This window comes from Delphinus delphis, chromosome 12 (genome assembly GCF_949987515.2).
Source record: "Delphinus delphis chromosome 12, mDelDel1.2, whole genome shotgun sequence".
Taxonomy (NCBI): domain Eukaryota; kingdom Metazoa; phylum Chordata; class Mammalia; order Artiodactyla; family Delphinidae; genus Delphinus; species Delphinus delphis.
This window is the reverse complement of record NC_082694.2, coordinates 12,498,862-12,521,959: the sequence shown is the minus strand read 5'-3', so window position 1 is coordinate 12,521,959 and position 23,098 is coordinate 12,498,862. Positions and strand designations below refer to the sequence as shown.

Here is a 23,098-nt window from a genome sequence, read left to right as displayed (position 1 = left end):
TGTCCTCCAGGGCTATGTCATTCTTTTAAAGGTTGTGTGCCCTGCCCCCTTCCTGTCTCAATAAGAGCACTTGGCTTGAGGAATCATCCAGCCTCACAGCTCTCACCCTAGTCCCAGACTTGCTGCCTTCCCTGGATAAACATAACTATTTTATTCTTACCCTCAGCGGCCAGGTTCTGATACATGCCCTGGGGGGAGGAGTCCAGGGGGTGGTGTGAGGCTCTGCACCCCTCCTCAAGAATCAGACACACTGGATCCATGGAGTGTAACAGGAGATGTGGCACACAACGGCCTGGACCCACGCAGGACAGGGTCACACCCCAAAGATGGAGTCCATAGGTCCTGGGTGGGACCTGGGCTTCTGTATTTTGAAAATGCTTCCTAGTTGACTTTCTCCTTGCAGCCAAAATGCTTTGGAGCTTAACATTCTACAATGTTTTTTATAAAAGAGTTTTAAATTTCTAAATATAAAATTATATCATAATATTGAATAATTAGACTTTTTTGTTGTTGTTCGTATGTGTGAATACACATTTTTTATTTGTCTTGGATATCCACCTAAGAGTAGAATTGCTGGGCCATAGAGTAACTTCATGTTTAACCTTTGAAGAAACTGCCACCCTGTTTCCAAAGAGGCCGCTCCCTTTTACCTTCCCAGCGACAGTGTATGAACGTTCCAATTTCTCCAAATCCTTGCCAACCTCTGTTACTGGCCTTTTGTTGTTATTGTTGTTATTCCCATCCTAATGTGTATAAAGTGATATCTCACTTATTTCCTCTCTAGTTTTTATTATTTACTTCCTTCTGCTTGCTTTGGGTTTAGTTTATTCTTCTTTTTCTAGTTTCTTATGGTGGAAGTTTAGGTTATTGATTTGAGAGCTATCTTCTTTTCCAATATCCGTGTTTACAGCTATAAATTTCCCTCTTAGCACTGCGTTAGATGCATCCCGTAAGTCCATAAGTGTTGCTGTGTTTTCATTTTCATTCATGTCAGAATATTTTCTAACTTTCTTTGTGATTTCTTCTTTGACCCATTCGTTATTTAGTAGTGTTGTTCAATTTCTACTTTTGTGATTTCTTAAATTTCTTCCATTGTTAATTTTTAACTTCATTCCACGTGTTCAGAAAACACACATTTTTTTTTTCTTGCGGTACGCGGGCCTCTCACTGCTGTGGCCTCTCCCATTGCGGAGCACAGGCTCCGGACGTGCAGGCTCAGTGGCCATGGCTCACGGGCCCAGCCGCTCTGCACCATGTGGGATCTTCCCGGACCGGGGTGCAAACCCGTGTCCCCTGCATCGGCAGGCGGACTGTCAACCACTGTGCCACCAGAGAAGCCCCAGAAAACACACTTTGTATGATTTAAATCCTTCTAAATGTATTGAGACTTAATTTGTGACCTAACGTATTGTCATTTGTTTGGGCAGGTCCAGTATCCTCAGAAATACACCTCTGTGTTTCCAGACTATTCTATTGCCCCAGATAGAGCTGGAGGGGGTCCTTCATGGGGACACAGCCCAGGCAGGGGGGAAGGGCAACTTCCCACAGTAAAGAAGCTGCTGGCATGACTCATTTTTAAGAAATACCCCACGCTGCCTCTAGCCCCACTTCTGGGCTGATGCCTGCACTCCTTTTGCCAGCGTCAGGCGCCGGGCTGGGGTCTGGCGGCAACACACTCATGGAAGGCACCATGTCTGAACCTCACGATGAGAAAACATCCCAGCCCACTTGTCTCCTTCAGATACAATCCATTTTCTACCCACCAGGGGCCCCAGAATCACCTATCTGCAACCCGCCCCCCACGCCATTTAATCAACGGAGATGTGGAATTTCAGAAAGGCGAAGCATCGCACCCCAGCTGTCCCTGCACGTTGAAACTGGGATGAGGACTTACATCTTCAGACTCTCAAAGTGGTTATTTTTCTTTTAAACTAATGCTTGAGATCTCATGCTAAATCTAAGAGCTTCTTTTTTTCTTGGTCCCCAAACTTTCAAAGGACATTGTTTTCATCCACAAATCTTTGAATCGTGTGCCAGAATTGGAAAAAGGCTTACAGGCTGCTTTCACTTCCTGCGTGGAGGCAGCCTGCCCTGAACTGCAGCGAGTGGAAAACGGGCCTCCAAAGACAGGCCACCCTTGGGAGCCCATGAATATTCATCACTTCGCTGTGCATTCACTAAGTAGCGCAGGGACAGAAGAGTACTTTCAGCAAGTTTGAGTCTATGTTCTAATATCCTCCACGAAGACAGCCTGTCCTTACTGGTAAAAAGATCATTTTCTAAAACGATAATGAAATCGGTCTTCTATTAGTAGCTTTAAAAAGCCCCACGGCTTACAGTAGTAAAACAATCTCGTCTCCAAAATAAACAAGGCTTTCCTTTGTATGTCCAAGGAGAGGCAGGACCAGAGCTCAGGCACATTCTAAGGCGTCTACTGGCCCCGAATGCCTGTAGTAGCTAGAGCACCCAACCCCACCCCGTGCCCCAAAAAGCAGACTACAAAGAAAAGGGATCTGTCAAGCAGTGTTTGCCTGACTGTCGAGCGGCAGCCTGAGACCTAAATTGTGAGGATGGGCCCCCTGCCTGAGTGCGCTGGGGCAGAGCTCTAACCCCATGATGATCAGATCCCGCTGGGCCCTTGGCTGGCTCCCCAGAAGCTAGACAACACCTTTGAAGGGATCGACTGGGAAAAATCCGGAAGACACCGTTAATGACTGCGGACAAGGAGAAACATACAAGCATAAAATGTGGTGCCACAAATATCTATGCATTGCTCTTATGAAATGCATGGTTTTTCTCCAAGCGTAAGTCTCTCAAACATGCTTAGCATTTGGTGTAAAACTTCTCGTGTATGATATTGGGCCAAACATAAAGTCAACATATGTCTCCTCTCTCTCTTTTTCTCCCTCTCCCCTCTGCCCTGCTCCTTCCGCCACCCCTGCCACCCCCAAGACTCGTGGAAAATCCATTTTATCGTTAAGTGAAAGAGGCATTAACAGCGGATGAAATGGACAAAAGGATGAAATAAAATGGTTTAGAATGGAGTGCAGGTTTCTCAACAAACTCTTGAAGACATACTATCTTTCCTTCACTTGAAAACACCAGGACCTAAGAAGGTGACCTGGATGTGGTAGCTAGGCCAGGTCTACTGGATCCTGCTGGCTGACAGAGGCCCAGACAGAGTGGGAATGGCAAGGCAACCAAGAAGGGAGGGCTGCCCAGCTGCTCCAGGTGCTGGAGGGGCCAGGCTTCCAGGCCTCACAAAATTGGGGAAGACCTGGGCTCTCACTGTGGTTAAAAATCTTCCATACGGTTCAACAGCCACACTTCAGACAAAGAAAAAAAAGTCTCAGGAAAGAGAAAGTGCTGGGTCGGTAGGTACTCTCGGTATTCTTGCGAAGGGCTGCATACAGGATCCTCCTGCCACGCTGCACTTTCAGCATTTTAGCTGGAGGCAGCAGGGCTGGAACAAGATAGGGAACAAGTTACCTCTGGGTCAGGGGTTAGCAAATGCCCAGAGTGTGGGATGCAGAGGAGTCTGGGCCTTTCCCAGGGGGGGCTCGCTTACACCTGCCACCAAGCAGGAAGCATCTGGAAGCCAGGAGTGCACCTGGGCCTCCCTGTCCGGTCTATCTGCTACAAGACCACCTGCACACACCCACTCAGACACAGAACGTCATCTAAGAAACAGAGCCTCATTCTCTAGCCATTGCAGCCAGAAGACTGCATTTGGCAAACCTAGTTTTAGCTGGAAAAAAAGAAAGGAATTATCTGGATGTTTACACTCAAACAACCCCCCCAAAAGTTATGAAACCAAAACAAAACCACACCCACTTTAGAGTAGAGGGATGTGGGAAAAGCTGAGCAGGAATTGGACTTCATTTTTATACCTTCCTGAGAGGCACATGACAGGAAGCGATTCCTGGACTGAGTTAACCCTGAATTCAACAAGTGAGGGTGATGGGGGGGTGAAGAGGGGAGTGGTCAGGACAGGCCCTGCCTCATCTGAGGCGACAAGCGTGGGTTTTGCTAGCAGAACTAATAGAAAACAGTCCCACAGAGCAAGGACTTCAGCCTTCTGGGATGGACACCCACAGCCCCTCCACCAGAGCGCTCTGAACAGTGGAGGATGGCCCATAGGTCCGCCCTCGTGTTTCAAGTTGCAATTTAGGACATATTTCAGTGAGAAAAGAAGAAACTTTTCCCCCAATACCTTTTGTTTAAGAAAAACAATTACTGCAAAATTTGAGTTGAGAAGGGAGAGGAAGCATGGGTAATAATGGCTAACAGTTTTGAAGCATTTACCATGTGACACCGGCTCATTCATCCTTCCATAAATAACAAAGAGTCCCACAGGACCAGTGAGGAAACTGAGGTCCTGAGAGTTAGTCACTGCCCCAGGGCTCCCCAGAGGCCAGCTAGGCAGGACAGGAAGCCCAGCCCACTGGCCACTCAGCCCCTGAGCTGCAGCCCCTGCTAATTTTCATTCCAAGCCCTAGGAGCACACAGACTGAACCCGCTTTTTTCAGGTTTTATAATGTTTAACTTCCTGCTGAGATGCATCCCAACCAGAGCCACGTGCTTTGGTTTAAGATTAAACTAGTAACAACAGGCCAGAGTCAAGGCACTCGGGACCCCAATGACCTGGGAATCGGGCAATTCGCCCTGGGCAAGGAGCTGTTAAAACTGTGTCTTTAACATGAAAAATTGGCTTTTGACTTATTTTTAAAGTTGGGATCGTTAAGAGACTATAAAATACGTTAACCTTGCTCTATTGGCCTTAATATAGTGCAAAAATCTACCCTAACATTTCTAGTAAGGAGATCACTTTGGCATCACGGTGAAACGAAAGATTGTCTTCTAGCAACCAAGCCCCAAGCACAAGGTCATGGGAGCTGCAGCACCTGTTTCTGGAAAAGCCAGTAGGAAGAGAGAAGCGGGAGGAACACACGGTGAGACCTGCAGAGGCCTGGGTCTTTGTTACCATCTGCAGATGCTGAGCACCTGAAATGAGTAGCACGCTCTGAAGGTGAAGAGGAACCCATCAGGTGGCAGTAGTGTTATTTCACGCAGTGTGTGTGTATAACTTTGGCAGCAGTGGCAGTGAGGGAAGGCCTCTCCGGGAGAACATCTGAGCTGAGACCCAAACGACTAGAAACAGCCAGTGTGCAGAGATCCTGGGGAAAAGATTCCAGCCAAAGGGGACATCCACAGCAAAAGCGCCAGAGAGACGTGCCGCTCCAGCCACAAGGGGGGAGTAACTGGAAATGAGTCAAAAAGGGAGAGGGAGGCCCCTGAGTCCTTGCCAACTCTCGTTAAAGAAGGGAGGCGAGGCCACTGGAGGACGTCAGACAAGGGGACAACCCAGCCCGATTCATCTTCAAAGTCTCATTCTGGCCATTATGTGGGAAGCGGAGGGTCTGCATATGTTCATTTCCAGGCCGGGGAACCCATTTAAACCAAGGTCCGGCCTCAGCCTCCCTACCTTGGCGGCATGTTCCCAATTCACCGGCACCTAAAGATGCAACCTGTTCGTAACCAGCTCTGATTGGCAACCCACTGGCCCTGCTCCTAGAATAACCTGGAAATTATTTCTAAAAATAAGACAAAAAATAATTATTCTCAATTTGAAAAACCCTAACCCTAACCCTAACTTTAAGGAAGTGGATCAGAATAAGTTTTGAAAAATTACTTAGTTTTGAAACGTGCCCTGCTTACTTCCACAAAGCATTTGAGTCCATTGATACAAAGCCCATAAGCAACTAGACACCTTAAAGTCCTTTCTGGGAAAATGTTGACAATATATTGTAACGTGGTGACAGCTTCAGTTTGGGAGAGAAATGCTAACACTGAAGAGTTTTAAAAGCCCAATTAGTTCTAAGGGCTGAGTTTCGGGGCAACGGCTAGGTCCTTGCAATGCCTTCGCTTCTATCCACCTCTGTATTTCTTGTCCTCTAGCTTCTCCTGGGCCCTCTAGAGCTACCCTTTGCTTGATTTGTTGCTCACTGGCACCCCCATCAGAGACGGAACAGAAAGGAAAGATTGGTGAGCCCAGAAACACCCCTGGTTCAGCAGTTTCAGTTCTGTGTGTGTTTGTCTTTGTGGGAGGGTGTTTGTGTGTATGGGGTGGGGGTGAGCGGTAGGGAGGATTCCAGGGTGAAAGTGATGCGTAAATTGTAATTATCCATTCCTCTACAGTGTAGAGTCTAAACACACATTCACACCCTGTCTCTCTCTCTCCCCTCTGCTGCCTGGTGAGCAAACCACTGAAACCACAACATGCAATATGAAAATCGTAAACCTAGACGAGGGGTCCAATAACCATTTTTAATCTCTTCCTACAGCACTCTTACTTCTGCCCTAATTTGGCCAGTGAGAAGCCCATTCTTCCAGCTTTTCACAAGGTAAAATGTAACACTGCCAGACATCTCACAGATAAATTCGAGATGAAAAGCAAAAGGTAGGGAAAGAAACACTGGAGAAACTTTTCGTTCTTCCCGCTGGGTGGATTTTAACAGACCTTTTATGATTATCTGCCTAAACTGATTATTGGCTACAAAAGTTTCTTTATTACAGCTTTTTAAAAAAATTAGAAAAACAGCCATTTAAAAAATGTCTTCCACCAAAACTACTGTTTCTATTACTTTTCCCATAATTTTCACCACATTCACTATGTCCAAGATTACCATTAATGGCCAGCCTTCCCTAGTAGCAAAATATAACAGATTTGCAGCAGATTATGAAAAAGGATCTGGTAGTAATGCTGAGGAATTTTTGAGGGTTTAGTGGAGGGCTGGGGGTAAAGAACAGAATTGCTTTAATTCTTTGCTTGGTTTATGTTTCGGATGTTTGCTTCAAATTGCTATGTTGCCCCAAATTATAAATTGTCTATGTAATTTAATGTGTGCACTGCTTAAGAATTTCTTATTTGAGCAACTGAGCTTTCCAATGAAAACTTCACGGGGAAAAAATCTGAAGTAAATTGTTTAACTATAAATTGAACTTCCCAGGTATTCTTAAAAAACATCTTTGACTATAATAGGTGAAAGCTAAACCTTTTAGTTTAGGGAAAATGCCTGAGATGTGTTCATTCAGTATAAAGCCTGGTTAAATTTCTTCCAGCTTCCTTAAGCAATGCATCAGCGATTAAACTTCTAACCCGTTAATCACTTACCCTCCAAACAAGCTGCTGATGCAGAATGGGACCTGCCCTCCCTTGCCACCACTTACCCATCCAGTACTGGATGGGTAAGAGTATTTATACTGGAATGCCTGGCAGAGTCGAGATAAACCTAGACGCTGACCAAGCACGTTAGATTCGGTTCAGCAGTAACAGGGGTGAAAAGAATGCTTCCCATTTTTCCGGGGTCCCCACGCTCCCAGGGTGTCCCTGCTAATGTTGCCCATGAGGGCCCGGGGGGAGCAGCCGGACCACAGTCCCTCCCGGTCGCACTCTGGGCCTTGGGGGATCTTAGCACCGGGATTGCGACCCCAACTCCCGCAGCCTGCTGGTCTCCGGCCCCTCGGGGGATGATGGGGTCTGCGGCTCCCACAACTCCCGCCAGAGCCTGGGTCCAACCACGCAACCATGTCCAGGGAAAAGTTTTCGGCGCATTCCCCTCTGCCGAAAATTTCAGGACTTGCAGCGCGCCCGGCCGAGCTCTGTTTCCCTCTTGGAGGTTAAGGGGAGCCCTCGGCGCCCACCCCTCCCCGGCTCCACCGGGACGCGCGCCCTCGACCCAGCCTGGGTGCCGGGACAGTGCGTCGGTGGGAGCACCCGGCACCGCTGGGGCGGGGGGAGGTGTCTGCAAACTTGCCAGCTGCTGGGTGCGCCCGAGTCGGCGAGCTCCCGGCCCCCCGCGCCCGGCCCCCGGCCCCTTGCACTCACCTCCCCTCCACAGCGCGGGGAGGAAGAGCCACGGCAGGAGCGGCAGCAGGGCCCGCCCCATCCCGGGGCCGCGGAACTGGATATTCTCTGCGGACCGACGGACAGATAGACGTCCAGAACCTGCCGCGTCGCCGGCCAAGCGCGCCCGCGAAGCAGCCCACTCCCGGCGGCCCCGGGAGCCAGCGCCGAAGTGGCGGAGCCGAGCCGCTGAGGGTGGCGCCGAGGGCTGGAGGGGGCGGGACGCGGGCCAAGTCCGAGCGGACCCAGCCAGTCGGGGAGGGGAGGGGGCGGGAAGGAGGCCGGGAGAGGAGAGCCGCGGAGGGGGAGGAAGGGACGGGGCTGGACCGGAGGGGCGGGGAGAGGCGGGCAGAGGCGGGCAGAGGCGGGCCTCGGGTCGAGCCTGGGCAGACCGGGATGGGGGCGCGGGGGCTGAAGAGAGGGGAGGGAGGTGGGGACCATAAAGGGGAGGGGCAGCCGGAGGTGGGGAGGAGAAAGGGGCCCTGGCTCTGGGCTGTCTCGACGTTCAACACGTGCAGGTGGGAGGGACAGAGGGAGGAGACTGGGTTGGGCGAGGGGGAGCGGAGGCCGCCCCACCAGACGTAAGACTAGGCGCCTGCAGCTTGGGGACTGCGGTAGTCCCGCAGTCTCGGCTCTGCGAACACAAAACCCAGACAGCAACGCTCCCAGAGGCCAAGGCCACCGTGGCGGCGCTCCCTGCTGAGCGCCACATGCATCCGCTCCCGCCCGAGCGCCCCCTGGGTACCCGGCCAAAGGGGTGAGACCAGCCTCGGCGTCGAGGAGCTCATCGCCTCCTGGAGAAGAACTCTTCGCTGTGCCCCCGAGTCCAAGAGAGGTGATGCTCACGGAGGGAGACGAACGTCAATGAAAAAGTGCAGAGCGTGAGTGGAAGGAGGCAGCCCCCAAACGACAAAGTGTGGAGGAGCCAGGAAGGCAGACGCAGAGAAAGTTAACCGTGAAAGAAATGTCAGCCACTTTTACTAATAATCGCAACAATAACTTACATATATATGTATATATATACTTTAAGGAAACATTTTTAGAATTTATGTGTGTTAATGCGATCCTTTGACAACATGAGCCATTCCTCTGCTCAAAACTGGACAGTGGTTCCCACTTTCTCTCTGCATAGGAGCCACAGTCCTGCACGACCTGGTCCCTTTTCTTCTCTGACTTCATCTGCATACTCCACCTCCATTTATGCTGCTTTGTGGTCCAGCAGTCCCTGACCCCTAGGCTGGTCACTTGGGCTAGATTTGGCTGTAAGGAGGCAACCAGCCCACATGGATTTAAATCGGTTATCACTTGCACTGCCAGCAAAAGCAGTCAGCACGATGTCAGCTTCTGGCGTCCCTTGTCCCATAGGATGACACCAAGCCCGAGGGGCCAGATGAACAGACCTGAGGAGTGGGTGGCTTTGCTGCTGAGCAGCCAACTCTAAAGTACAGTTTCATAGACTTTCACAGGTGGCTGCTGCTGTGTCCTTGGGGGCAGGGAGAGGCATGGAGGGAAGGCATGGAAACACCTTGCTCAACTGAAAGTCTGGAGAAGGAAGAGAAACAGGCATGCCTTGAGAGAGAGACATGAAACTGCCTGCAACAGCTGCTCACCAGGCTCACCTCCCCCTGCCGCAGGAGGAAGCACGGGACAGTCCCCCAAGACCTGGGTAAGACTGCGTTCAAGGCTCGCCTGCATGCCTATGTGGAGATGTGCAAGGTCGCCAGGCCATCTCAGCAGAGCCCTTGTTCTCCTGCGGTGTCCTTGCTGCTGCTCATATACACCAGGCTCCCTTCCACCGTGGGGTTTTGCATCGACTGTTCCCTCTGCCTGGAATGCTCTTCCCCCAGACTCACCCCCTCTTGGTTAATGCTCCTCCTTCAGGTCTTTGCTAAGTCTCACGTTCCTGATGAGGCCCACCTAGTATAAAACTGTCTAATTATTTATTCCTGTGTGATATACAACCCCAAACGCAGTGGGGGTAAACAGCAGCCACTGTACTAGCTTCACAGATTCTGTGGGTCAGAGATTTAGATGGGGCACAAGGAAGATGGTTTGTCTTTCCTCTTCCATCTCTGCTGGGATGTTAGGCTCAATGACTGGGGACTAGAATGATCGGAAACAGGGGTCAGCGAACTGTAGCGTGTGGGCCTATCGTCTGTGTTTGCAAATAAGCATTATTGGAACACAGCCATTCACTGTGTGTTGTCTATGACTGCTTGTGTGCTGTAATAGCAGAGCTGAGTACTTGTGACAGAGATCAGAGGGCCCACGAAGCCACACGATCTGGCCCTTTACAGAAGTCGGCCAACCCCTGATCTAAAGGTCTGTTTCCTCACATAGCTAGCACTTACACTGGGATGACTCAAAAGACCAGGGCTGCAGACCAGAGCACCTGAACAAGGCTTCTCCATGGTGGCCTTGGTGTAGCTGGAAGTCTTACATGGAGGCTCAGGGCTCCAAGAGTGAACATTCATTCCAGTGAACAAGGTAGAAGCTGCATGGCCTTTCATGACCCAGCCCAGAGGTCACCCCACTCCACTACACCGGACTCTCTTGGTGGACGCAGTCACAACCCCACTCTCATGCGGAAGAGCCGTAGCTCCCACCTCCTGATGATGGAAGGGTCAAAGGATTTGCAGCAACCTTTTAAAACTTTCACGAAGAACAAAGCTCAGCTAAAATGTGGGATATCAACTCTATTGTATTCATTTTTCATACTTGCCATGCATCTAAATGTTATTGCAAGTTAATGTCCTAATTATTCAAGTCATCAAAATAGATGACAGGAAATGTGGGTTTAAAAGAAAAACCAGACCCCATATTACACAACTATTTCCATCCTTATAGGATGTCTGCCCCCAAAGGCTAATTTGTGCAACTTTAGCTGGGCGACACCAACCCAGAACCCATACTTCGGTGCCCACGCTGTCTTCTATATCTGCTAAGACTCCACATGTTACGAGGTGGAGCCCCTACTTTTATTACATAAGAAAAGGAGGGAAAGTCAAGGAGCTATAGCAGCGTTCATCCGGGGGCTGGGAAAGTCCACCCCCACCGACTCAAGTGTAGCAGGGCTGTGTCTCAAGTGGTATCGTGATCACGATGCATGCCTCAAGCATGTTCAACATATCAGTGACGGGATTTAAGACTAACAACTGAAGTCCCCAGAGGAGCATGCCAGCCTACACATGAAAGAGGTAAAGAGTTAGTTCTCAATGGCCCTATTTTTTTTAATTTTATTAAAATATAGTTGATTTACAATGTTGTGTTAATTTCTGCTGTACAGCAAAGTGACTCAGTTATACATACATATATATATATATATATATCTTTTCCATTATGGTTTATCACAGGATATTGAATATAGTTCCCTGTGCTATACAGTAGGACCTTGTTGTTTATCCATCCTATATATGATAGTTCGCATCTGTTAATTCCCAAACTCCCAATCCTTCCCTCTCCCACCCCCCACCCTGCCTCGGCAACCACAAGTCTGTTCTATATGTTTCATAGATATGTTCATTTGTGTCATATGTTAGATTTCACATATAAGTGATATGGTATTTGTCCTTCTCTTTCTGACTTACTTCGCTTAGTATGATAATCTCTAGATTCATCCTTGTTCCTACAAATGGCATTATTTCATTCTTTTTAATGGCTGAGTAATATTCCATTGTATATATATACCACATCTTCTTTATCCATTCAGCTGTCAGTGGTCGTTTAGGTTGTTTCTTTGTCTTGGCTATTGTAAATAGTGTTCCTATGAACGTAGGGCTGCATGTATCATTATGAATTACAGTTTTGTCTGGACATATGCCCAAGAGTGGGATTGCTGGATCAATGACCCTATTCTAAACCCATATCCTCTCCCTTTGTTGTCCTACCCACCCACATACACATTCCCCTTGCCCCTTTCAGCCTTGTCTCCAGCTGGGGCCTGTAATTGACTTCCCACTCCTGCATCCAGTCCAGCACGTGGACCCCCAATTCAGAGCTGGCCTCCTCCCATCCATTTTAACATAGTGCAGATTGCCTAAAATTTAGGGATCGGGCTTAGCCTCACGGTATTCTATGAATGACAGATTGCCAAGAAACAATCTCATCCTGGTTTCAGTGCCAGAGAGCCATTCATTCATTTATGATTCCACAGAAGTTGACAGCATGTGCTCAATTCCAGGTGTAAGACCAACCCCTGGAATGTGTCACTGAGCCAAAGCACAGCACCTCCATCAGGGAGCTACTATCTCATGGGCCAAATGCCAGTCAAGGACCACTTTGCTTCTCACCCGCCCAGCAGCCATTCCATGGTCCTCCCACCGCAACACCCTGGTTTCCCTTTGCTGAACCATGCCTCCTGCACTCACATTCCTTCCTTCCCCTGCGCCCGGAGGTGGTGTTCTCCTTGCTGCCTGAAAGATTGTTCTCTGCCCCTCTCTCCAGAGTCTCCAACTTTGAATCTCATATCATCAGACCTGCTTGCTGCGGTCACTACAGACCCCTCGGTCCCTCCCTCTCATTCCTTGAAGATTTCAGTACTTGCATCACGGTCACTCCTTTCACAAAATCCCTGTCATAATTCTTGGTGGTTTCAGTCCTGTATGAATGACATTCCAACACCACAGAGTCCAAGTCTCTTGACCTCTTGTCCCCCATGTTGTGTGCTGAGCAACGTGTTGGAAATCCATGTAAGTACCAAGTTCTTGAAGTTTGCTGGGGAACTGGGATGGTGCCCTGTAAGAGAGTCAACTCAGAGCACCCCAAATCTTAAGGGAAGCACAAGCCTCTTGTGGTTTCTTGTAGGTGGTGCACAGAAGACTCTCCATTCAGTGTGCTGAACGAGATGCTCAGAGTACAGGTGTATAGCTCTTGGGGGACCATGCTGCAGGTAAGGTAATCCATTAGGAATGTCGAATTGAATACAAGTGAACAGCTGCTTGTATAACTGATTGGCAGTTAAACAGGAATCCGCTGCTAATGAAGACTCACCGGATTCAAATTCTACAGTTTGAAACGGGAAGAGGCTACAATATAGCAACAGCAGTAAAGTTAATACGCATCACACTTAGTGGTTGTTTCATTGTAAGGGCCCCAGAGAGGCTAGGTACAGGATCCTTTGTCCGCGCTTCTGTAAGACATGTGGCTGGATGCATTTCCTATCTTGGATCAAGAATCACCTGGAATACCTCAATACCAAAATAGAGGCGTAGCTGGAGATCTTTATGTTTCATGGGTCCCCTAGGCACATTCCTGAGGCATAACCAGCTTCAATAGCAGACCCCTCTAGGTGGTCTCACTGAGACTACATACAAATCCTCTATCTCTCTGATTTTTGTTTAGTTTGCTTTGTTTCATTTTATTTTTTTAATTTATTTTTCATGAAGTATAATTTACAAATTATTAAATAATTATTAAATAATTTTAATAATTATTAAATAATTTTCAAGTATACAGCAAAGTGATTCAGTTATACATATATATGTGTGTGTGTATATATATATGTTTTTAAATTCTTTTTCAGATTTTTTTCCATTATAGGTCATCACAGGATATTGAGTATAGTTCCTTGTGCTGTACAGTAGGTCCTTGTATCTCACTGTTTTCAATAAACAGCACTGACGAGCTGGGACAAATCTCCCCGAACCTCCTCGAACCCACAAAGCAACATTACTAATCAGTATGCTTCGTGCCCTGACCAGGAGCCAGGGCCATGCAGGAACTTTAGCAAAATAGCTCAGGCTAATTCCAGGCCCTCCCAGCACAATGGCTTCCACAGTCATTGCAAAGTGATACAAGTAAAATTTCCATTCAGCACAGTGAACATGATGGTGGAATAAAAGTGTTTCCTTTTGTAGTTCTGGGGACACTTTAGCATGAAAATCCATTCCATAGGCAAAAAAAAACCCAAAAAAACTTACTGGAAGTAAAATTGTCAGGCTCAGAAAAAACATGGTGCTGATTAAAGATGCCCCTCCCTGGATACAAGGACAGCTGTTGGGCTTTTGTAGTTTGTCGGGGAAAAGTGACATTGTCCATGTTAGAGAAACCATTAGGTGTCCTGGCAAAAGTAAGAGAAGCTCAAATATCTAAGTGTTACAACTTTATAATAATGAGATGGTGTATGTTTTCATCATGCTAAAAAACACACCGGAAGTTCCATTGTCTGGCACTTGTAAGTTGTGATGGGGCTGAGCGAGCTCTGGTGGACACTGCCTGCAGCCAGCACACTGACCTACATACTAGAGGCCGGGTGCCCAGTTCTTGAATTTGTTGGCAGGTGATTATGGAACATGTAAAACACCTCACTCCATGTGCCGAACAGTAGATTGAAAATTATGCAGCTCATGTATTTGCAGTGGGTGTGTGTATGTGTGTGGGAAGGGGGGATTCAGATTGTGTTTAAAATGCTCAAATCGCCATGGTCAGCAACGTATGGGAAGTATAAGGTGACCCCCGAACAACTCGGGGATTAAGGGCACCGACCACCCCACTCAGTTGAAAATCCGCATATAACTTTTGACTCCCCCCAAACTTAACTACTAATAGCCTTCTGTTGATTGGAAGCCTCACCAATAACATAAACAGTCGAGTACTGCATAATTTGGATGTTATATATATTAAATACTATATTATATACTATAATAAAATGAGCTAAAGAAAACAAGTTATTAAGAAAGTCTTAGGGAAGAGAAAATACATTTCCAGTACTGTACTGTATTCACTGTAGGTTTACATCAAATGTTTACAGGCTGCATTGTCTGTCTGTCAATACCCACATCAATATTAAACAGTCTTATATGATACAAAACACTGTAGGTGCTATACATACGACTAAATTAGACATCTAACATAAATAGATAATGTGAAAAAGAAATACATACTTACATACAGGTACCATATTTACTGAGAAAAATCTGAGTGTAAGTGGACTCTCGAAGTTCAAACCTGTGTTGTTTAAGGGTCAACAGTGCTAGTATTGGAGCATGTAAGAGACTGTTGGGAGGGGTGAATGACAAACTGGAAGGACCAGTGTCTAGCCCTTGCAGCTTTTGGATACCCTTCACCATGCCAAACATCTGGGATGTGCAAATATCTAGACAGAGTTCCCCAAGGCACTGAGATGGTATTTAGCAGAGTCTCAAATCAGCGTAAAACTCTACTGGAAATGTGTGTCCAACACCTGAAGATTGGGGGAGATTGAGATGGTGGAAGTAGGAATCTCTATTCAGCTGCTAAAGAACATACCAGAAGCACAGAGATCTAGATTTTGTAATTTAATGTGAAACTGAACTAATGCTTGCAAGCAACTCCATTTAGCTTCTGGAACAAAAATACTAATAGTATAAATGTTTTAGGGACTCCCCTGGTGAAGCAGTGGTTAAGAATCTGCCTGCCAATGCTGGGGACACAGGTTCGAGCCCTGGTCCAGGAAGATCCCACATGCCGCGGAGCAACTAAGCCCGTGCGCCACAACTACTGAGCCTGTGCACCACAACTACTGAGCCCGCGTGCCACAACTACTGAAGCCCACGCACCTAGAGCCTGTGCTTCGCAACAAGAGAAGCCACCGCAATGAGAAGCCCACGCACCCCAACGAAGAGTAGCCCCTGCTTGCCGCAGCTAGAGAAAGCCCACGCGCAGCAACGAAGACCCAGTGCAGCCAAAAATAAGATTAAATTAAAAAAATATATATCTTTTAAATGTTTTGCCTTTGTAGTTCTAGGAGAGTTAAGATGGTACATATAAAGAACTCCACTTTTCTTCCCCAAACCATTCTGGAAATAAGATGTTTCTAGTTCTTATAGTTTGGTGGGGGAGTGGAGATGGTGAATATGAGATTCCATTTGCTGAGCAGCTTACTGAAATTACAGAGGTCTGGTTCTCGAAGGTTCTTGGTAATGGCTGACTATCTGGCGATCTGCCAGGTGGTTGATAATGGACAATCTGATAGATAATAATTTTTAATTGTCTCTTCGTATTGGGTACTCTGTTAGCTCCCGGCATCCTCTGCGCTGTTTGGCTTGTTTGCTTGCCTCTAGAGGTGCAGTTCTGTGAAAAATATTGTGGGGTGTGTGTGTGTGTGTGTGTGTGTGTGTGTGTGTGTGTGTGTGTGTTTGCTGGAACTGCTGGGCTGGTGAGTTTTTGAGTCCTGTATTTCCTTTTGACCAATAGCTGAAGTTGTAAAACCTAAGCTTGTAGTTCTTTTGTATGTGTGAAAATTTAGAGAGGGAAAAAAAGCCTTCTCTCTTCCTCACAAAAGCAAGATACAGTATATCTTTTACAATCACTTGTTTGTCTATAACTTTTTCTGTGTCCTTCTGTTTCTCAATCTCGGGGGACAGATACATCATAAAAGCTTATTATTATACGTTTCATCTAGCAAAATCTAGTGCAGGCACACAGATCTTTCTGATTCCTTTGGTAAGGGGAGAAAATGTATACAAAGACTGATGGAAACATTTTAAACTGGTTTTATATATTGATAACAAATGGGTCGACACTTTTAAGAGGGTCTTACTTGGTTTGGATAACTGAATGAAGGAGCTGGAGTATGTGATGGTCAGGGAATGATTGTTTCTGGATTTTTTTCGAGTTTCTAATCTTTCTGAGAAATCTAGAGTTTGGAGAACATGGCTTTCTCTCTCTTTTCTCCTCCACAAAATTAGGGAGGTCCCCCAAATATTAATATGAATCAGTTCAAGATGTGAGGCAGAGCTCCGTGTGCAACAATAAAGTGTGATTAAGTCTGAAAAGTTATGCCCCTAACTAGCCGCAACCTGCCTGAACAAGTACTACATACAACAAAGGGCACATAACAAAATAGACGGAGTTAATCCAACTATTACCTCCTCTTAAGGGTCCTAGCTTGCCCGAGAGTAATTGGTCTTCTAGAAGAAACATCAAACGAGCCGCAGTTGAGGACTGTACCGTAGATCCAGGCTTTCCAGAATAAACTGACATTGCCAACTGCTGTCAACCTGTACTTAAGGACTGAGGTAGGATTGCAGACACTTTAGTCCAGAAGCAGACAAATGCATGAAAGTGCACTGCTTAATTCAGGAGCCATACAAACCTACTTTGATTTAATTATGGATAATATTCTATTTCTGATGAGCATATCAAAAAGGTTTTTTTTCTTTATCTCTAGCCATCAGTTTTACTGCTAAACTTGTTCAAACTGTAATGAGATTTCAAAAATAGTTATCTTGTACCAGCTGGCCCCTCAGAATTCAGAAAAAGCAATCCCATAAAAGACTGTAATATAGATTATGTTAATAAGTAAAGGAAAACATAATAATGATTCTGTTATGATTAGTGATATACATTGATTACTCTTATCTACAAAACCACTCAGAACAATGTAACATTGGTTAAATATTATACAAAGTGTCTTACTGAGTTCTCTTTTTTCATAATCATAAAATTTTTTTGCATAGTTTCAATTAGAATCTGTTCTTTTTACTGGGTAATAATTGGATAAATCAGTTTATAACCGTGATTATGACTGTCTCATTTAAGTATGACAAGAGTTTTTTTAAGGAACAAGGTTGTTTGTTTTCTTTATTTGGGTGTTGAGAATTCTTTGTATACTCTGAATAAAACCCTTTTGTCAGTAATGTGACTTGTAATATTTTCTCCCAGTCTGTGACTTGTCTTTTTTTTTTCTTAATGGTGTTTTTAGCAGAATAAAAAGTGTTAATTTTGATAAAGTCCAATTCACTATTTTTTTTTTTACTCTTTTAGATTGTACTTTTGGTGTCTTATCTAAGAACTTAAAAAAAACCAACTTTATTCAGATATATTTCATATTGCATAAAATATAGCATAAGACTATGCATGAAACTCCATTTTTAGGTATACAATTCAGTAGTTTTTACTGCACAAGTGGATCACACACTTGTGCAAGAAACACCACCATCTAATTTTAAAGCGTTTTCATCACCCCCAAAAGAAACCCTGTACCTACTAGCAGTCACTTTCTGTTTTCCCCACCTCTACTTCTATCCCAACCTCTAGCCCCTGGCAACCACTCATCTACTCTCTGTCTCTGTGGATTTGCCTATTCCACGCATTTCATATAAACGCAATTATACAGCGTGGCCTTTTGTGACCGGCTTCTTTCACGAGGCATAATGCTTTCAAGGTTCATCCATGTTGTAGCATGTATCAGTGCTTCATTTCCTTTGATGCTTGACTAATATTCCATTGTATGCATATACCACATTTTGTTTATCCGTTCACCAGGTGATGGGCATTTGGGTCGTTTCCACTTCTTGGCCATTATGAATAATGTTGCCACGAACAGTCATGTAAAAGTGCTTGTGTTAACATATGTTTTCAGTTCTCTTGGGTATATACCTAGGAGTAGAATTACTGGCTAGTATGGCAACTCTAGGTTTAATTGTTTTGAGGGTCTGTCAAACTGTTTTATTTATTTATTTATTTATTCATTCATTTATTTCTGGCTGTGTTGGGTCTTCGTTTCTGTGCGAGGGCTTTCTCTAGTTGTGGCGAGCGGGGGCCACTCTTCATCGCCGTGCGCGGGCCTCTCACTGTTGCGGCCTCTCTTGCTGCGGATCGCAGGCTCCAGACGCGCTGGCTCAGCAGTTGTGGCTCACGGGCCTAGCCGCTCGGCGGCATGTGGGATCCTCCCAGACCAGGGCTCGAACCTGCGTCCCCTGCATTGGCAGGCAGACTCTCAACCGCTGCGCCACCAGGGAAGACCTGTCAAACTGTTTTACCAAGTGGCTGCACTATTTTGCATTCTCACAAGTAGCACAGGAGGGTTCCAATATTTCCACATCCTCATCAACATTTGTTATTATACATCTTTTAGATTATAGCCATTTTAGTGGGTGTGAAGTAGTGTCTCAAAGTGGGTTTTTAAAATTTTTTATTTTTCGCTGCTTTCGGTCTTCATTGCTGCACGCGGGCTTTCTCTAGTTGCGGTGAGCGGGGGCTACTCTTCATTGTAGTGCACGGGCTTCTCATTGCGGTGGCTTCTCTTGTTGCGGAGCACAGGCTCTAGATGTGTGGGCTTCAGTAGTTGTGGCACGCGGTATCAGTAGTTGTGGCTCGCGGGCTCCAGAGCGCAGGCTCAGTGGTTGTGGCGCATGGGCTTAGTTGCTCCACGGCATGTGGGATCTTCCCAAACCAGGGCTCGAACACGTGTCCCCTGAATTGGCAGGCGGATTCTTAACCACTGCGCCACCAGGGAAGCCCTGGGGTGTCTTTTTATATTGAGTTGTAGGAGTTCTTTATATATTCTGGATAATAGAGTTGTCAGATACATGACTTGCAAACATTTCCTCCTATTCTATGGATTGTCTTTGCACTTTCTTAATAGTATCCTTTGAAGCACAAAATCCTTAGGTTTTAAAAAATTCCAATTTAGCAATTGGACTTTATCATTTTTTCTTTGGTTGCTTGAGCTTCAGGGGCCATATCTAAGATATCAGTGCCTAATCCAAAGTAACAAAAATTTACATCTATCTCTTCTTCTAAGTGTTTCATAGTTTTAGTCTTACATTTAGGTCTTTGACCCATTTTGAGTTAATAGTATGAGGTAGAGATCAAGATTCTTTTCTTTTTTTTTTTTGCATATGAATATTCAATTCTTCTAGCACTAAGTGTCCAGAGACTATCATTCCTCCACTGAATTGCTTTTGCAACTTTGTAAAACAAAACAAAACAAAACAAATCAATTGGCCCAACTCCTTCAATGAGGGCTGCACATATTGCCTTCCTTCCAAAGAGTACAGTATGGAAATGGGGGAAAAGTAACTTTAGAGAAACCTTACAGACATCACCTTAGCTACATGACCAAACTAGCATCAACCCTCATGTGATTGCTGGGCATACCCCCAGTCTAATCATGAGGAGAACATCAGACATATTCCATTTGAGGAATATTCTACAAAATACCCGACCAACATTGCTCAAAACTGTCAAGGTTATCAAAAATAACAAGAGTACTGGAGATGTAATGTATAACCTGATAAATATAATGAACACGGCTGTATGTTATCTAATGAAATTTGTCAAGAGAATAAATCCTACGAGTTCTCATCGCACGGATATCTTTTCCAATTTCTTTAATTTTATATCTATAGGAGATGAGGGATATTCACTAAACTTACTGTGGTCATCATTTTATGATGTGTGTGAGTCAAGTCATTATGCTGTACACCTTAAATTTACAATGCTGTTTGTCAATTATACCTCAATAAAACTGGAAGAAAAAAATAATAAATAATTCACCATTTCTGTCACCAAAAAAAAAAATCTTGTTAAACTAATTTTACTAAATATTTTTAGTTGTTTAAATATTTTGTTGTTTGCCAACCAATGTAAATGAGGATGACAAGAGTTAAAAGTTACAATCAACTATCTGACTGTATATTGAGTTGAGATATAAGAACTTCTGGGAGAGTCCCGTTTCTTTCTTTTTTTTAAAAAAAAATAAATTTACTTACTTATTTATTTTTGGCTGCGTTGGGTCTTCCTTGCTGCGCGTGGGCTTTCCCTAGTTGCCGCGAGCAGCGGCTACTCTTCGTTGTGGTGTGCGGGCTTCTCATTGCGGTGGCTTGTGTTGTTGCGGAGCTCGGGCTCTAGGCGCCCGGGCTTCAGCAGTTGCGGCACATGGGCTCAGTAGTTGTGGCTCGCAGGCTCTAGAGCGTAGGCTCAGTAGTTGTGCCGCACGGGCTCAGTTGCTCCGCGCCATGTGGGATCTTCCTAGTCTAAAAAATTCTTGTTTAATGTGTCATTTAAAGCTTGTGTTTCCTTATTTATTTTCGTTTTGGATGATCTGTGCATTGGTGAAAGCGAGGTGTTAATGTCCCCTACTATGATTGTGTTACTGTCATTTCCCCTTTTATGGCTGTTAGCATTTGCCTTATGTATTGAGGTGCTCCTATGTTGGGTGCTTAAATATTTACAATTGTTATATCTTCTTTTTGGATTGATCCCTTGATCATTGTGTAGTGTCCTTCTTTGTCTCTTGTAATAGTCTTTATTTTAAAGTCTGTTTTTTTTCTGATATGAGAATTGCTACTCCAGCTTTCTTTTGATTTCCATTTGCATGGAATATCTTTTTCCATCCCCTCACTTTCAGTCTGTATGTGTCCCTAGGTCTGAAGTGGGTCTCTTGTAGACAGCATATATATGGGTCTTATTTTTGTATCCACTCAGCCAGTCTATGTCTTTTGTTTGGAGCATTTAATCCATTTACCTTTAAGGTAATTATTGATATGTATATTCCTATTACCATTTTCTTAATTGTTTTGGGTTTGTTATTGCAGGTCTTTTCCGTCTCTTGTGTTTCCTGCCTAGAGAAGTTCATTTAGCATTTGTTGTAAAGCTGGTTTGGTGGTGCTGAATTTTCTTAACTTCTGTTTATCTGTAAAGATTTTAATTCCTCTATTGAATCTGAATGAGATCCTTGCTGGGTAGAGTAATCTTGGTTTTTCCCCTTCATCACTTTAAATATGTCCTGCCACTCCCTTCTGGCTTGCAGAGTTTCTGCTGAAAGATCAAGTGTTAACCTTACGGGCATTCCCTTGTATGTTATTTGTTGTTTTTCCCTTGCTGCTTTTAATATTTTTTCTTTGTATTTAATTTTGGATAGTTTGATTAATATGTGTCTTGGCATGTTTGTCTTTGGATTTATCCTGTATGCGACTCTCTGTGCTTCCTGGACTTGATTAACTATTTCCTTTCCCATATTAGGGAAGTTTTCAACTATAATCTCTTCAAATATTTTCTCAGTCCCTTTCTTTTTCTCTTCTTCTGGGACTCCTATAATTCGAAGGTTGGTGCGTTTAATGTTGTCCCAGAGGTCTCTGAGACTGTCCTCATTTCTTTTCATTCCTTTTTCTTTATTCTGCTCTGTGGTAGTTATTTCCACTATTTTATCTTCCAGGTCACTTATCCGTTCTTCTGCCTCAGTTATTCTGCTATTGATTCCTTCTAGAGAATTTTTAATTTCATTTATAGTGTTGTTCATCATTGTTTATTTGCTCTTTAGTTCTTCTAGGTCCTTGCTAAACGTTTCTTGTATTTTCCTCATTCTTTTTCCAAGATTTTGGATCATCTTTTTTTTTTTTTTTTGGATCATCTTTACTATCATTATTCTGAATTCTTTTTCAGGTAGACTGCCTATTTCCTCTTCATTTGTTTGCTCTGGTGGGTTTTTATCTTGCTCCTTCATCTGCTGTGTGTTTCTCTGACTTCTCATTTTGCTTATCTTACTGTGTTTTGGGGTCTCCTTTTCGCAGGCTGCATGTTTGTAGTTCTCGCTGTGTTTGGTGTCTGCCCCCAGTGGGTAAGGTTGGTTCAGTGGGTTGTGTAGGCTTCCTGGTGGAGGGGACTGGTGCCTGTGTTCTGATGGGAGGGGTTGGATCTTGTCTTTCTGGTGGGCAGGACCACATCCAGTGGTGTGTTTTGGGGTGTCTGTGAACTTATGATTTTAGGCAGCTTCTCTGCTAATAGGTAGGGTTGTGTTCCTGTCTTGCTAGTTGTGTGGCATGGGGTGTCCAGCACTGGAGCTTTCTGGTCAGTGAGTGGAGCTGGGTCTTAGCGTTGAGACGGAGATCTCTGGGAGAGCTCTCACCGATTGATATTACATGGGGCTGGGAGGTCTCTCATGGTCCAATGTCCTGAATTCAGCTCTCCCGTCTCAGAGTCTCAGGTCTGACACCCGGCTGGAGCACGAAGACCCTTCTGGGAAGTCTGAGGTCTTCTGCTAGCGTTCAGAAGGTGATCTCCCCGTCTTACTCCTCTGCCATCTTGAAGTTCCTCCCAGCAGGCGGATTCTTAACTACTGCACCACCAGGGAAGCCCTGGATTCATTTTTAAATGGACTCTCAACCCAACCTCCTCATCTTAACACTGTGCCATTTCTTTATTCACACTAGGGGTACCTGATACCACCAATTCCTAAGACTTTTGTGGTTTTATGGTATAATTTGGCCTGGTTCTTACCTTTCCCCTATTGTTGCTTACTATTCAGTTTTTGTTTATTTTTTTGGCCTTGCCACACGGCTTTTGGGATCTTAGTTCCCCGACCAGGGATTGAACCCGGGCCTTCAGCAGTGGAAGCGTAGAGTCCTAACGACTGGACCGCTGGGGAACTCCTACTATTCAGTTTTCTTAAATGACTTATGTAATTTATCACTCTGTTGCTTTACAGCT

The 23,098-nt window shown here is 45.1% G+C and overlaps 1 protein-coding gene across 1 annotated transcript in view; it reads right to left on the bottom strand.

Moving 5' to 3' along the window:
• Positions 1 to 8,053, bottom strand: part of MERTK (MER proto-oncogene, tyrosine kinase) — a 111,117-nt gene extending 103,064 nt beyond the window's left edge. Inside the window, exon 1 of the mRNA XM_060027359.1 lies at positions 7,889 to 8,053. Within this exon, the coding sequence (XP_059883342.1) occupies positions 7,889 to 7,949 (61 nt within the window). The 5' untranslated portion in view covers positions 7,950 to 8,053. The remainder of the gene's footprint in view (positions 1 to 7,888) is intronic.
• Positions 8,054 to 23,098: the final 15,045 nt, after the last annotated feature.